The following is a 16,980-nucleotide window of genomic DNA, read 5'->3' on the forward strand; positions in this document are numbered from 1 at the left end:
CTCAACAAACACTGTACAAAATAAATAAACGGTATAACTGTTAACGGTATAATTATTAGAACTGGTTAAGGTGTGGCTGAAAGTCCTGGACGTTTTTCGATAAAAGTAGGAAACGAATATAAGAATAAAATTTGGAAAATATCAACAATACTAGGAAATATATTTTGGCCCTAAATTATATTAAAGTTATTTGGACAGGAACAATATTATTATTAACAAAATTCTGCCTGCTATAACACTGCATTGACGCTAATACATGCATAAATATAACGGTTGTTAAATAATAATACGTTCACAATGTTACAGAGGGGTCGCTGTAAGCTGGCGCAGGTACCTGCACAACATGCAACTTTGCAACGAGCAATTCCATTTAAATTGTTTTGAAAACGGTCAAGTTCAGCCAACAGACAAAAATAGTAAATTTTTACGACTTGCTTTATTGTTCCGATGTACTGATTTTCAAAAAGATAAGAATTTGTTGAGTTCCGATATGCTTCCGTTATAAAAATGCAGAACCAAATGCAGAAGCGGATGTGAGAATGTATGCGGAACTTCCGTAATTGCGGAAGCGGAGACAGAGTCTGTTAGAGATAACTGATAGCGCGTTCTGTTTTTCTAAGGGTTTATAAAAAGTGAGTAGTCGAACTTTCACGGAGGATTCTCGTTTGGTGTTATTCGATGAAATACCAGGAAAGTGGATGAAGGAGATGATCGTGATTAAGGTAGTTTACGTAAAAATGTGTAACTGGACAGGATTTTGGAAAGGGCCACTTTCTGTAATTAGGTGAGAGCGTGAAGTTTCGAATAACACCAACTGAGAGAGAGTACACAATAGGATAGGTTCGAAGAGGATTTGTAAAGAATTTAAAAAGAATAGACGAGTCTGAAAGCAAAAAGCTATAAATTAAAAATACATAAAAGAAAAGTGAAATCTCAAAATTACGAAAAGAGCACTATTGAGAAGGGTTGATAAAAGAACAGTTTAGACGTAAGTTAGTGAAAATGAAAATAGAGATGTTTAACAAAAATAAAAAAAGGGTAGATAAGAAGTAAAAGTTTGAAAGCGAAGATTCATGATAGAATTAGATACGGAAGATAAAAGTATACACAGAAAGACAAACATATTCGGAAAACAAAAATGCACGTATACAATAAATTAAATATGGAACATAAGAATACAAAATTTACAGAACACAAAATATACAAGACTGACAGGGGCGAGTGTGGCAATAAACGCCACACTAGGTACCATCAGCATATCAAGTTCAATTCTTACCATATTTTAATAAGTATTTCCTCATCATATACATCTCTTTCTTTTTGAAGTGAAACTTCTTTGGGCTCGATGGGAGTAAAATCTCAAGGCCATGAAACGACACGTTCTGCAACGTTTTGTCTCGTGACGCGATAGGCTATGAGAATAGAAAGGCGCGCATGCGCATATCGGTATTACAGTCAGCTGTTGTTGACCGGCATGTCATATATTATTGTGTATATTCACTACACTAAATTAATTTTTTGCTTATATCTGTGCAGTTATATTACAGTAAGTGTATTACAGTAAACATTTATTTAACAACAATTAATATTTATTCAAGAGTGAGTATTATTGTGTATTAATTCTAATTCCTTGTAGTTATTGATAGTTTACGGTTTCTTAAGCACATGGAAAAATAAACGGAAGCGAAAAAAAATTGTTTTGTTATTGAATTACATAAAAACGTATTAAAGTTGTTGAACTTAAGATAAAATATGCTGGAAAACATAAATCCTGAAAATTCTCGTAGTCTCTCTTTCACAAATCATTACTTATTCATTATAAAGGTATAGAGATCGCCAAAGAAATTTCACTTCTTTCACGTGTACTGAGTTGCACCTGCTTTTTTACTTTACTTTCGTTTTAAATCTTTTATGATGGCATTGAGAATAAAAATGAATTCTTTTTGTGTAAGTAGGTATTGAAATTTTTTGTCAAACATCGTACGTTTAACATAGTTGTCAAAATTATTCTTTGATAATCATTTTCCGCGCAAAAATGTTAGAATTACTTGAAAAATCTCTACGTTCCGTTTCTCTTTACGCGCCCGTCGGTTATATTAGTCAGACATGCAATTCGATGTTCTCAGTAACATTCATAAACGAAAAAACGGACACTCCCCACAACTTCTTCCCGAACATGCAAAATTGCGTTCAGAGGAGCCAACCCCAACATCCGCAAAAGAAAGGGGAGGATTTCCTAAAAATTGCATCCAATGTTGTCCATGATTTTTTCAATCATGACACGTACACAGTAAGTTACTTGTAGTTTAATTTTAACATCCCATACTACTATGACATACTGTTTTCTTCACGTAGGTGCATATTTGCATATTTAAAATGATTTCCAATTATTTATTAAAGTTTAATCTATACATCGAAGACGTGATCAACATCATTAAGGACAGTACAGCTATAGGGGTAGATATCCAGGGGAAAAAGATTAGTATGCTTAGATTTGCAGATGATATAGCCGTATTAGCATCCAGCAAGGAAGAGTTAGAGATAGCTTTAAATAAAATGGAAGCGGTATTGACAAATAGTACTGTATGAAAATAAATAAAAATAAAACAAAAATACTGGTATGCAAGAGAAGGAAAAGTAGGGAAAGAGCGAATATAAAGATAGGAGACGAAAAATTAGAAGAAGTGGCCGATTTTAGGTATCTAAGAAGTCAAATAAGTCAGGACGGAAGGAGTAGTAAGGATATAAAACAGAGGATAGCGCAGGGTCGAGTCGCCTTCAATAAAAAGAAGTCACTTCTATGTTCGCGAACGGTTAATTTAGAAATTCGAAAAGGTTGTTAAAGGTGTATGTTTGGATCATGAGGCTGTACGGGTGCGAGACATGGACAGTGGGCGCGGCGGAAAAGAAAAGGTTAGAAGCGTTTGAAATGTGGTGTTAAAGTAAAATAGTAAGAGAACAGAGGACTATATGGAAGTCAATAAGAAATAGGCGTGATAGGTTAGTAGGACACCTTCTCAGGCATGAAGGTTTTAAGGAAATGCGAAGATTAGCTCAGGATAGGAAAGAATGGAGGTACGTGTTCAACCAGACTGATGATGATGATGATTTATTAAATTCATTGCGTATGGCTAACGTACTTAATGTTGTAGCGCCAGGTTTTATGGCACCTGTCACTAAAGCGCACTACTTAAGTAGCACAACTTGCCTATACACTAGAACTTTTCCTTTTGAAGTTAAATACACTAATCTGGGTCAAAAATTGTTATAACTTCGCAAGGGTGAGGGGGCAAAGTGTGAAAACGTGAGCTACCGCTTACCGTTCCGAGACATGAGGAATTTTGTCCTCAAAGGTTCTTTCTGTAAAACCAGCCACTAATGCTGGTGGGTGGGCAGTCCCTCCAGACTTCGCCGGAAGGTAGAGCGGAAGGCCCTCTTCAGCCTCCTATCAGAAATCGTGGAAATGGCTGAGTGGAGGTGCGGGTGAGAAAGATGATACGGACGAAATGAAGACAGAGAAGAATGACAGATTATCTGTGGAATATTGCTGCCCCAGCATTTGCCTAAGTGATCCAAGAAAACCACAGAAAAATTTGGACGAAGGCAGACGAACGCGGAATCGAATCGGCGTCCTCCCGAATGCTAAGTAATAGTCTAAACCGCTAGGCCATGCCGCTCAGTCCTCGAAGGTTCATGTAGTTTTGATTTATATATTAAGTGGTACGGTGGAGTTTTCAAAGTTCGCGAAATGTCTAAACTGAGATATTTGTCATTCTTGAAAATATTTTGCTGAAATAATGGATTTTGTAACAATAACGCTTCTTTATTCAGTGGTCTAGATCTAGATCACTGATTGACTTTCGAGACGACACCGATCCGATTCCTGGACCAGCCACACTGTTCTATGTTTTCCTGGGGTTTCCATAGTTAATTCCGGCAAATGCTGGGACAGTAATCATTCCACAGATAATGTCTCATTTCTCTGTCTTCATTTCATTTGTATCATGTGTCCCTCCGCAGCCACCATCAAACCACTCATTCCCAGGATTTCTGAAATTAATTTGAAGAGGGTCTACCTTCCGATCGAAAATATTGAGATGCATCTTTCGATTATAACTGTTTATTTTAATACTATGTATAAATATTTCAATTATACAGCGGTAGTCTAGCACAATTAAATAATGTTCACATTATGCGAAGTTTCCCTCATGCCATCGAATGTCGTCTTAATTATCAAGGGATCTTAAATATAATAATTTTATTTCTGTATAATTTTAAGCATTATCCCGATGACGTAATTTAAAAACAAAGTGGGGCACCTTCACCCTCTGTTTCTAGTAGGCTGCTCGTCTGCTTAGATATACAATCTCCGCTATTATCCGATTATGTTATCGCAAAATTTGACCATATGTTGGATGACGTTGAAATTTTTTGGTCAACTCCGACTAGTAATAGAAAAATATAATCCGGAACTTCACTCCACTACTATACTACCTTTCGTGCGTTTTAAGGTTCCTAATAGAACGGTTTTTATGGTAAATACAAACAAGCACGTCCTAGATGTAGTGGAAGCAAAAGTAGAAGGAATTAGAAACAGCATTACGAAGTTCGAAAGACATAAACCAGCATTAATGCACAATACATCTAAAATAGCTCACCGCTACAACTTGCTGCTTTCTTTCAATCATGCAAAAGGTAAGTGATAAGTTATTAACATTAACTGACCAATATATATATGAGTTAGTATTAAAGATCAAAGATCTATAATACGAGGGTGGATTGATAAGTTTCCGGCCTAACCAAGAGATGACGCCACTAGGCCTACCTTGAGGTGACATTCTATAGTACCATCCTTGGATAGCTTGTAGCTATAGTTTCAGCCCGATCTCCTTGCTAGTGTAGGTTTGACAGCACGCTGAACAAGACGCCTCTGTGGTTTTCGTAAAAATGGAAAAGCAGGAAAATCGTGCTGTCATCAAATACTTTTATTTGAAGGGGTTAACGCCGAAGGAAATTAAAAAAGAGATGGACTCAACACTGGGGACATCCTCCCCGTCATATTCAACCGTTAAGCAGTGGGTTTCCGAGTTTAAAAAGGGTCGTGTGAGCACCTCTGATGGGCCTCGCTCAGGACGCCCCGTTGAGGTCACAACTCCAGATATGATCGAAAAAATTCATCAAATAGTGCTGGGAGACCGCAGATTGAAAGTGCGTGAGATAGCTGAGACCTGTAAGATGTCATATGAACGTGTGCAACATATTTTGCACCAACATTTGCATATGGAAAAGCTCTGTGCAAGATGGGTGCCGCGTTTGCTAACAGTCGACCAAAAATTGATTCGAAAAAACATTTCTACCGCAAATTTGTCATTGTATAAGCGTAATCCAAGCTAATTTTTGCGTCGATTCGTAACCGTTGACGAAACGTGGGTCCACCACTACACTCCTGAAACCAAAGAACAGTCTAAACAGTGGATTGGACCAGGGGAACCAACTCCAAAGAAGGCAAAAACAATTTTTTCGGCGAACAAGGTTATGGCTACTGTTTTTTGGGATGCAAGAGGTATTATATACATTGATTACCTTGCAAAGGGTAATACTATCACTGGTCAATACTACGCAGACTTATTGCAACGTTTGAGCCACGAGGTGAAAATTAAACGACCTCATCTGGCGAAGAAAAAAATCTTGTTTCATCACGATAACGCACCAGCGCACACGTCAATCGTTGCGACGGCTAAAATCAACGATCTAAAGTTTGAATTGATGCCGCACCCTCCTTACTCTCCAGACCTAGCCCCGAGTGACTATTTTCTGTTCCCTAATCTCAAAAAATGGCTTGGCGGTAAGAGATTTGCGGACAATGAAGAAGTAATCGAAGCTGTAAATGGTTATTTTGAGGAGCTTGACGAATCAGTCTATAGAGATGGCATTAATAGACTGGAACACCGCTATGAGAAATGTATCAGCCTTGGAGGAGATTATGTTGAGAAATAAAAAAAAAAAATTTTTAAAAACCTTGTTTTTCTTGGTCAGGCCGGAAACTTATCAATCCACCCTCGTATAAACTGATCCACTCTCAAAAAAAGTAATATCCATAACTGATAGAAAGCACACCGCCCTAGCTTCAATTCAATTGAATCGCCCCATAGGTTAACATACTTTAATTTTGCAGCCATTATTTGTGACCAAGTTATTTTTATTGGGGACTTTCGACCATCTTCTTCAGGAAGTATTATTCCTTGACATTTTCTAAAGCACATTGTTGGAATATTCAATAGTTCTTCTGGTGAATATCATTCACTTAATTAATCGAGGAACTCCTGAGGAAGATAATCATTTGCAAAATTCGACATCATTTTCTGAATGTATAATATCCTGATTTTCGGTTGAATCTCTAACATAGTTGAATTGACCTTGATTTTATCAAAGCAACCATACTTGATGACATTAATGCTTCTTCTCATGTAGACTACCTCACTCATTCAATTTATATCGCCTTGTGAAACATTAAAGTATTACGTATGGAGAGGTTCAATTACAAAATTTTGTAAATTGAGGAAATTTCGACACCGATTTTACGGAACGTCATGTCATCAGGGCTCGCTTAAAACAAGAAGATTTTTCTCTGCATCTTGCAAATTTCTGACGTAATTTTGTTATTTTTATTTGTGATTTTTAGATGTCAGAAACGTGGATCCTAGTCTTCATTCCTCTAAAACCAATCAACATCAATACCTTGTCTTGTCTAAATCACGCAACTTAGTAACAATGAATCAAAAAATACTTCTCGGTAGCATTCCATTTCTGACTTTTGTGAGATTTAGCAAAGACCAAGTACCAGCTGAAAAACAAACATCGCCCGATAAAGATCAAATTAAAAAATCCGAAAGTAACACACAAATTATTTCCAAGGGTACAGACAAGAAGACTGACGAAAACAAAAAATTAAACACTAAAAGCAAGAAAGAATCAAAAGGGACATTAAGCTTACTCAAAGATGTTCTGCTATTTTTTTCTAAGCCACCAAAGTTAATGTTGAAAAGTAAACCTTCCACAGTAGTTTCTAATTTACCTAAGAAGAAGGCAACTGATAATCTAGTCAAAACGGAAGACACGTCGACTAATGCACAGATGGTTAGAAAACAAAGCACCTTTTCGGATATTCACGAAAACAAAAACGAATTTGAAATACCCGAAAGACAATGGGCAATTGAAATTAAACCTGATATTTCTAAAATACCCGCCGATAAACCTAGTACGAAAACAAATGCAAGTGAAACAAATCTGGAATCCGACATTGAGAAGTCTTCTCAGCAAGCTGAAATATTCAAGGAGGAGACATACAAAGTCAGAAGTATTGAATATTCACCCTACAAACAAAGAAAATTCGAGAAAGTTCCCAACAAGTTAGCTAGAAATACTGTAGTATTTTCACGTAATCCTGAACAGGTGGTGAAACCAGTTGGTCTAACTTCGTATTTCTTCGGTAAAAAGCTCAAAGGTCTATCAATACTAAGAAGCTTCAAAAAGAAAAAGCTTCACACGATGCCGCTAATATCACAGCCCATGTTGCGATTAGTAGAAGCGGATGTTTTCATCAATTCTCAGAATGTCTGCTTTTCTAACACTAACATTTTACTGTTTAAAAAAGAAGAAAAAGAGGAAGAGGAAGAAGAAGAAGAGGAGGAAGTAGCTGAAGTCGAAAGTCCTTATGCAATATCTTATGATGCAGAAACAGCATTTGAAACTGAAGAAGTTGAAAGTGCCGAAGAAGCTGAAGAATCTGATGCTGAAGAAGCCGAAGAAACGACCACCGTTAAGAAAACAGAGACAGATATCGGTTTAGGCAATAAATTCGATTATAATGAAGACGATTCTGTCAACAAAGATATTGAAATAGACGAAACATCTACAAGTAAATTTTCTGGCATACAACCCGATTTAGACACTTTGGTTTGTGATTTAACAATGGCAATTCAACCAGTTGAAGGAATTGTTGGTCAGCTTAGAAACATTTGGAAAACTTTCGGTTACCTTTATGGTAAGTATGAAAGCTTCGTCTGTTGTAAGTGGTATTTAAATAAAAATTGCAACGACGTTCTACTAAGTGCCGATAGCAAATGTATAAGATAGATCAGTAGGGGCGTAGGGGTTAAAATTTTAGTTGCGCACATTTTAGAACAAAGGTTTTTATGAATTTGAAAAACATTATTAATTAGCGGAAAGTAGAAAGTGAAATTCAATTAAAATGTGGTGTTCAAGGCGAATAGCGAAATGATGAATTATTAGAAAAGTGTAGGAGAACAGTAAATAAGGAAACAGAGAGATAGGAAGGTCAGACACATCTGAGACATAAGGGTTAGTTGAAGGAAGAAACATAGAGTAGATTACTGTTAGCACATAGTTAGAGATATGGATATTGCAGTATTAGAGTTCAAAATTTGGATAGGAATAAGGAGTGGAGATGCATGTTCAGTCAGTCTTTGGACTAACGACCCCATGATAATGACCAATGTGAAGACGTTGAATTTGACGTCAACAGTGACGTTATTCCAATTACATTATTAAGAAAAGGACAGCAAGTTCATGACCTTTTACTTGCTGAAACACCATTTCTAAGTGATTTACAAATAAATTTCAAATTTGCCTTTTAGGAATGGATATACTTGCTTGCCAGTATCAATGTGATTTCGCCAACCAAACAACTGTATTAATTAATATTCATAGAAATTTATCCAGTGGTATAAAAAAACTCACCGCTGGTGAAATCGGTAATAACGATGGACTGGTTAATGTAAAACAATATTCAACCTGCTCAGATGGCAATGAACCTCCAACAGGTATGTGTATACAAATATACATACAATGCTACGAAAGTTAGGTATATCAAAACCTTATGAGCTATCAAATGCCCGATAGGCAGATTTAATTGTGATTAGATTAATAGAGAATCAAGCAACAAGCGAAGCTATCTGTCTATCCACCCTACGCTGAATGCCCATAAGGTTTCGAAGTAACTATAGGGTACATATGGGTTTTGTGGAATACTTTCAATTTAACAGTAAAATGAAATAATATTGTAATGTTCGTGGGTTTAACAAAATTAACTTCTAAGACTGATAACGACAAAAACTATTTATTTACACTAATTATTAAAGAACTTAAAAGCACTATTATATATAAATTATTCTATTTATTTACACTACTGTTGATATATCACTATTCACTGCGCTATTTATATCACTGCCATCACTGTCAATTTGTTTCTGGATTCAATTCTGCAACGGTTAATTTATTTCTACTTCTCTCGGCGATCGTCTCTTCCTTTAAATACTCTTTTGTTTACTTTCGGGAACCTTCTGGAAACGTCCGGATAGTTTATTATTTCTTTGAACTGTTTAACTGCTTTCCCAGAACGCAGCTACGACACACGTATTTACAAATACGGCGCACATGAAGAAAGGCGCCCGCGGCTAGTCGGCGAATCGATAAGCCGTTAACACACACGTGTGCCCGATCTCACACAGACACACTCGTGCTCGCTACAATATTAACGGCTAGAACAAAAATTGTATTCTTGGAATGTACACAAATTATATTAAAATTAAAATGTTCTGTTGATAGACTCTTCTTCGCACAGATTTTGTAGTCAATGGGTCAGGTCGGTCATGATATCTCGAGTTCAATTCTCTCGAATTCCTCTACATAGTTTCTCCACCTTCGGCTTAAAAATATATAATTCAAATGTACAAAAATATGTTGTTGTGCCGTATCTCTGCCTTATAACCAATTCCTATTTGAGGTTTAATTTTTAAAATCCTTAAACATAGATTTAAAAGTATGTAATTACTTTTAATTTTATCACAAACTAAAATATCTCATTAATGTGAACTAATTTTTACCACTACAAATAACCTCAAATTAATGCTCCTCGCTCGGAATAGAACCCGAGTTGTAGGCTTTAAGCACCATTACTCTACCACTAAGCTACGAGAGGTGACATCAGCAACAACGACTACAATTTTAATTGTTAATAACTATTTTAGATTGGTTCGACGATTCTGTGTCCTTCGTAGTTAGGCAAGATTGTCGATGTTGCTATTGTCGTCTCTCTTAGCTTAGTAGTAGAGCAATGGTGCCAGGGACCCGGACTGGAGTTTCTATAATGCCCCTGCCCGCCGGAGGATGATGGAATAATGTCTTCGAAAACTATCAGCATTATCACATCTGCAGCATACTAAATTCAAGGTCATCGTGTTTGCAGAAACAAAGTCGTCACATTCTTCTAACATCTAACATATCGGCCCTCCTCCGGCGGGCAGGAGCATTGAAGAAACTCCAGCCTGTCATAAATCTCTAGGTACATCTCTAAACAACCTGCCGTATTATTGACTATTTAGTATTACCTTTTATACATTTCCAATTGGTACTTAGGAAATGTACAGATTTACTAAGAAATGTGTCTAATGTAATTTATTTCACACATTTCCTAGGAATTATATACAATGACGGATCTCACACATTTCCGGTAAAATACATCAATTAAAGCCAGTATACAAAAAATAATCGGTGAACCTTATTTACGTCCGAGTCATATTGTCCAAATGTACCTTAATTATTACTGTAATACAACCTATACTAGCGAATCTTCTATAGATATTTATAATTATTAAATAAATGGGGAACTGCAGATGTTTCTGGTATGGGCAATTATCAACGAAGTGGCGAAGGTACTGCATCTTTGGAACTAATTGATACTGGGCCTACTATTTCTTTTAGTAGTGTCCCATGTTTGAGAAAAATCTGGAAAACTAATATCTATTAACAAAAATGCTGCCATAAACAGATTTTTGCTGAATGCGACTTACTCTATAAGAGTACTCTTCAACTACTTTAGTAATCTTTTGTATAGTCTCGTAAATGATTGTATGGACCCAAAAAATTTGTCGGATTTTCATCAATCATTTACAAAACTTACCGTTCATTTTTATCCCTGCTTTTAAACTATTTAGAATGCAGTTTTATACATGAGCTACCTTTTAATCCAGCTTTTTATATGGTTTTCTAATAGCAATATTACGCCTGATTTTAAACATTTTAGCTGAATATCGGGATGGTATATTCGCTGACTTGCCATACATTTTAGTATGTGATCCAGAATATGAAGAAAAGGTGTCAAAACGAGCGGGATCGGAGTACAAATCCCCGCAATATTTCCTTTATCACTGTTATTCGTTTTACGATTTCTTTAACTACTTGGCTCTGTGCAGAGTAGGATCTGGCCCATGTTGTTGCTGTTGAAAACCAGTTGCCGAAGAAAAACAACAGAGACAAATATTCATGTAATGTTATCATTAGCTACCTTTTTTATTTTTAAGCTGTATAATTCTTTACATTTAGTATTTATCAATTTTCTTCATCTAATTCTTTTTTTCAAATTATTTGAATCTTTGTCGCGGATTGCTAATTAAACATTAAATTAAAGATACGGTTGGAGTTTTGAAAACTGCACTCTCCCTATTGTCTTCAAAATTTGCAGGAGAATTCCATGCGTTAAAAATCTTGAACTAGAATCGTACAAGGGTTGGAAAATAGAACGAAAAAGCAATTCGGGTTTAGAAGAAACAGGGAAAGCGTGAAGCATATGAAGAAAGAGAGTCTACATAGGATTCGTAGGTCTAGAAAATCTTTCGACAATGTTAGAAATACTTAAGGAGATAGGGATAAAATGTAAGGTTAGAAGTAGTTATTGAATTTGATCAGCATCATAGAAAAGTAAATATGAGGAAAGGAGTTAGAAAAGAAAAGATGTACATTGTCACCGCTACTTATTGATTTGTATATGAATGATGCGATTAATATTATACAAGGGTAAAGGATTAGCATGCTTAAATTTGCAAGAGAGTTAGAATTAGTTTGAAATAAAATAGGAAGCGGTGTTGATAGAAGAGTATGATATAAGTATTACTAAAAATAAAATAAAAGTACTAGTATGTAAGGAATGTAAAAGTAGGGTTAGAGCTAATATAAGATTAGGAAGATGATATACTAGAACAAATCCCTGATTTTAGATACAGAGGGAGTGAGATAACTCAGGAAAGAAAGAACTGTTGTGTTCGAGATCGATTAATTTAGAAATTCCAAAACCATTATTAAGGGTGTAAGTTTGGAGTACGGTTCTGTACTAGTACGAAATGTATATGGTAGTCTTTGAAATAAAGAAAAGGTTTGAAATGTTGAAAATACCCTTGATAGGTATTAGAAACAATAGAAAAATAGAGGTCGTTATAGAAATTAATAACAAACAGGCGAAATACGTTGATAGGATGCCTTATCAGGCTTGGTTGGGCATGATTAAGGCGAGAGTTTTGGCTATTGGCTACCTGCTATTCCTTGGAGTAAACAGACTACTTAGAGATAGGTTCAATAATAACCAGAAGAGAGTGACTTTGATAAACGCCAAATAACGTAAAGGATGCTGCGTTAATAGAAGTTGTGAAACAAAACCTTGCTTACGTATCAAGTTGGTTGGGCAACGTCTTAGAGAAATTAGTAAACACTCTCTACTTCTATCTCTAGCCTTCTCGGGCGAACGCGTGTGTCATGTATACACTTTGTCTAATCAGTATTTCGGAAAACTTAAAAGGTAACATCTGGAGGTAGTATAAAATGTATCTCGTGATAGCACCACAACGTAGGGGATGTAAAAAGTATGCATAAAATGTACCTCCGTCAACACCGCGTTATCACATCGCCTATCGATTTCGATAGACTCAGCCGACGAAACACACATACCTATTCGTGACCTTCGCAACAGCTGGTACGTAGACAGGTCAATTGCACGTAATAATCTGCAAAATTATTGCTATTACCACAAAATATAAAAATAAGTTAAGTGTGAAAATATGAAACCAAAAAGAATATATTTAAACACAGAATATTCTTACATGTTGGTCACATATGAACGGTACAATGAAAACGAAATGGCGGCATTACCCGAAAATGCTTCATCTTTGCCGGAGCGGTTGAAACTTTCCTAACCTTAAAACGAAAAACAGATTAGAAATAAGCTGTTAAAGCAAAAATTTTAGGTACTTGTTTAGTTAAATGTAATATTCCTGCCATTATAAACACAATTGGTGACTCCGATTTTCAGAACTCCTGCCAACTATACTCATTAATTCTTATCTTGAAATGAATAATAATTTTTTCTTCGAATTCTTAACGTATAGTTTCAATAATTTAGTAGCTTCGCTTTTTTTTTTTTCGTTTTCTGCTAAGATGTAGATTTAAATGTTAAATATTAATTCAATATTTAATTTTTACAGTGTACTTGAATCGTTGTGACCACTAAAATTCTCATTTTGGGTATGACAAACGGAAAAACCAGAGTTAAAGAAAACTTTAACTTTCAAAAACAATTCATCCACGATGTCTATTAGTTTCATAAGTCTTGTAAGCACGTATCGTTAATAAAATTTTAGTGTATTAAGATAATATTTGAATATTTCAATAATTTAATTATAAAGTGACGGCTGTAATCAAAAAATAAATAAATAAACAAAAAGGAGATCAAATAGTTGTAATTTATATTAACGCGTTAATTTCGCTTTTCCATAAAATCAAGAAAATAATCTCAATTGTTTTATTATTATGTGCTCTATCTTTAAGATATTGAAACCAAATCGATGCCAATTTATCAATAACAATTGAACTGTGACATACATTTCGTATTATCTGCCTAGCACGTGTTATGATTTACAAGCTTTGGACGCAGATTAACCTAACAATTCTTTCCACACCTAACCTTATTTGACCATTTACAATTATTGATCTTGTATTTAATAACACCATTAACACTTAAAAGCGAAAATTTTAATAACTTCAAGGTGTAGTAGATATTCGTGCGATCGTTTGCTCCTACAGCCCATTTCAATTGGTTACAATTGTGACCTCGAAGAAATCTGCTCGAAGATAGAAAAAATACACACTAGGCGCGAGCAAGACAGAAATAGCTGGAACAAGATTGAACGAGCAGAGCTCTCGATGGGCGGTCTTAGGAGATCGGCTAGAACTGTACAGTACTAGACGAAAATGTTTAGCAATTTCTTAAAACAAAAATGTATATAAATTAACAATAGAAAACAAAGCAAAAGTTTTATATGTTTGTAGAACGTTAAGTTAATTTAATTCACTTGTTATTATTTTTGACTAAATATGCTTTTAAATAAAGCATATTCTTAAATTTTAATGAGGCAGTTTAAATAATTTTGCAAATGGTACTGTACACTTTTGTCTAGTTCTCGCTCGATGATCGGTNGTAATTTTGCAAATGGTACTGTACACTTTTGTCTAGTTGATCGGTGGAGAAATGAGCTCCGCAGATAAATATGATTGAATTTGGAATTATGCTACGGCGCATCCTAATAAAAGGAAGGGGCATATCTCTAACTTCTTGAAACGAACAGTAAATTGTGCGTCCAAAATGACAAAACGGAAGATTACTTCTGAACAGCAATGTGCGATCTAATGTAAAGTGCTAAGAAAGAAAGGGCGGAGGGTTGTGGTTAGGGAGGGAAGGAAGAGATGAAGACTGTAGACAGTAAACCACAGAGAAACCTGGACAAAGACATGCGCAGACGCAGTCAAACTGGTGTTCCCCCGAATGCTCTATAAGCTACGATCAAACGCCCGAAATACGCCACTAGTTCTATCATTTTTGTACAAAACCCGCTTGCTTTCCATTCTGTCACACAGCAAGCATAAGCAAGCAGTCTCGTCATACCTTTCAATCGGTTTACGACTTTCCTATCGAACATTCGAAATTGTTCTGCTGTTTACCGTTACCTTCTGTAACGATGTTATTCAATATCCACCTTGTGAATATTTTTAGATAATTTTACCAAATCAGGCCAATCTAGTAATTATCTATTTTAATTATCTGATTATAATGTGTTTTTATTGTTTTATCGTGACTGGGAGTAAGGTATTAAGATGATAAGAAAGGCAAGATTGGAAAACAATAACAACTTCATTATATAGTAAAGCAAACCGAATATGAAATTCAAAAAGACAATACGGCGATTACAAATAGATTTAGAATTTGTTGTCAGGTAATTTACATAGATAAAAAATGACAAATGGAAATTGAACGAAAACGTTTATATAAAAAGGATCTTTCTCTCAATGCGGATCAATACACCGTAAAAATTAACAAAAATCACTTACATTGCTAAGAGAGTTGGAATCATCCTGATCAGGAGGTAGTGTCACCAACACTTAGGGGAAATACGGACAAAACGACATAGCGGGTTTGTTTCGAATTTGGCGGACTATAGCGAAGCACGAACATGAAAACACGTGACAGCGGCCATTTTTACAAACGTGCACGAAACCCAGCGCCATTGGGTCAGCCTCTTTGAAGTTACGAATGAGAACATCTTTCGTATTCACAAAAATTTATTTAATTAATGGATTTATTTTGATTTTTGGTGTTTTGTGTTATATTTGTATATTATATTTACTAAAATTAAAGGCTTATGATATAAACTTGTGATTTGAGTTAGTATTACAGTGGACCCCCGGTAATCCGACAAACAGTTTGCAGAAAAGTGTCGGATTAGCGAATTTATCGTATTATAGAGTACTGCCTAAGACCCCCTAACACTAAACAATGAACACACGCTAGACCGCACCGCTATCTTCATCACATGCAGTCAAATTCAAACTAAGCAATCAGAATCAAAACAATACTCTACGCGTCGAGCACAATAGTGGTTGTTATAACTTGTTCAATCATACATTAGGGAAGATTGTCAAAAAAATATTCAATACATAATAAATAATAGACTATGTCGGATTACAGGGGGTGCCGGATTAGCCAGGGGTCGGATTATCGGGGGTGCACTGTAATACAATTTTCAATCGATTTAATTAAATATGATTTTTAATGTTTGCTGTGTACATTTGGGCAAAATGACACTTATACGCTGGACAAAATGACGTAGTGTGTCGTAGTAGAGCACCACATAGTACCGATGTAGTAGGACGTGTTTCGGAGGATGCAGATTTAGTACCAAATTGTGAAGAAATCTCATACAGTTGGGAACACTAGATGATGTTGTGAAACCAGGCACATCAAATTCACTTGAATTTCCAATTACAATAATTTCGCCAGTGCCACAGGGGCTTTTCGTTCGAGGCCAAGAAAAAGGAAAAACTCAAACCTGTCAAAGGACATTGGCTTTTAACTTAAACTCCAAATATGGAAGAAGTTTTTGCAAAAAAATAGACCAAAAGATCCAGCAGCAAAAAAGAAAAGAGAGGTAAAAAAAGTGCTTTCTGATGATGGCAAACCTAATAGCAAAGAAAATCCTATTTCCAAAAGCACTGAGATTAAAGCTCCAGAAAAAGGGCAGATACCAAAGAGGCAGAGTCAATTTGCTCAAACTATCGATTCCAGCTCCGATAATGAAGAATTTGAGGTCGAGAACGAGGATGAAGAAGACTGCGCCTGCATTTATAGTAATGATCTTTATTTGCGGTCTAAACCGGGAGAATGCTGGTCAAGATGCATGAGTTGTTTTCTTTAGGCTCACGCTTCTTGTGCTGATGTCTCAAACAAGCCTAAAAGATTTATGTGCGAACTTTGTTTTTAAAATTTTGGTATGTCATTATACCCGTATTTAGTGTGTCATTTTGTCCATATTATACCTATGGACAAAATGGTTTTTTTTGTCATGTTACAGCGGAAAGCTCGTTTTGCGTGCTATGAAATAGGGAAGAAATGGCCTCTTTTCAGCCGTGTTTTAGTCGGGAAGAAATGAAATAAGTCTTTTGAGCGCATGCGTTGAAGTTTATGGGCATGCGCAGAAATCAGTTGCTCAATGACAATGTCTTTCTAACCTCTAAATCATTTACTCTTATTTCACCAACTATCAATTTAATGAAGAGCTTTCCGTACAAATATGACAAAAA

The 16,980-nt window shown here is 35.7% G+C and overlaps 1 protein-coding gene across 1 annotated transcript; it reads left to right on the forward strand.

Moving 5' to 3' along the window:
* The first annotated feature begins 1,963 nt into the window (after positions 1 to 1,963).
* On the forward strand, positions 1,964 to 13,536 carry LOC108732371. The gene is made up of 6 exons (XM_018463138.1): positions 1,964 to 2,290; positions 4,512 to 4,695; positions 6,683 to 8,044; positions 8,658 to 8,843; positions 11,105 to 11,345; positions 13,332 to 13,536. The coding sequence occupies exons 1-5, from the start codon at positions 2,036 to 2,038 to the stop codon at positions 11,302 to 11,304; spliced, it is 2,187 nt and encodes a 728-aa protein (XP_018318640.1). The 5' UTR covers positions 1,964 to 2,035; the 3' UTR covers positions 11,305 to 11,345; positions 13,332 to 13,536.
* Positions 13,537 to 16,980: the final 3,444 nt, after the last annotated feature.

This window comes from Agrilus planipennis, unplaced genomic scaffold, assembly GCF_000699045.2.
Source record: "Agrilus planipennis isolate EAB-ADULT unplaced genomic scaffold, Apla_2.0 scaffold30, whole genome shotgun sequence".
NCBI classification, from domain to species: domain Eukaryota; kingdom Metazoa; phylum Arthropoda; class Insecta; order Coleoptera; family Buprestidae; genus Agrilus; species Agrilus planipennis.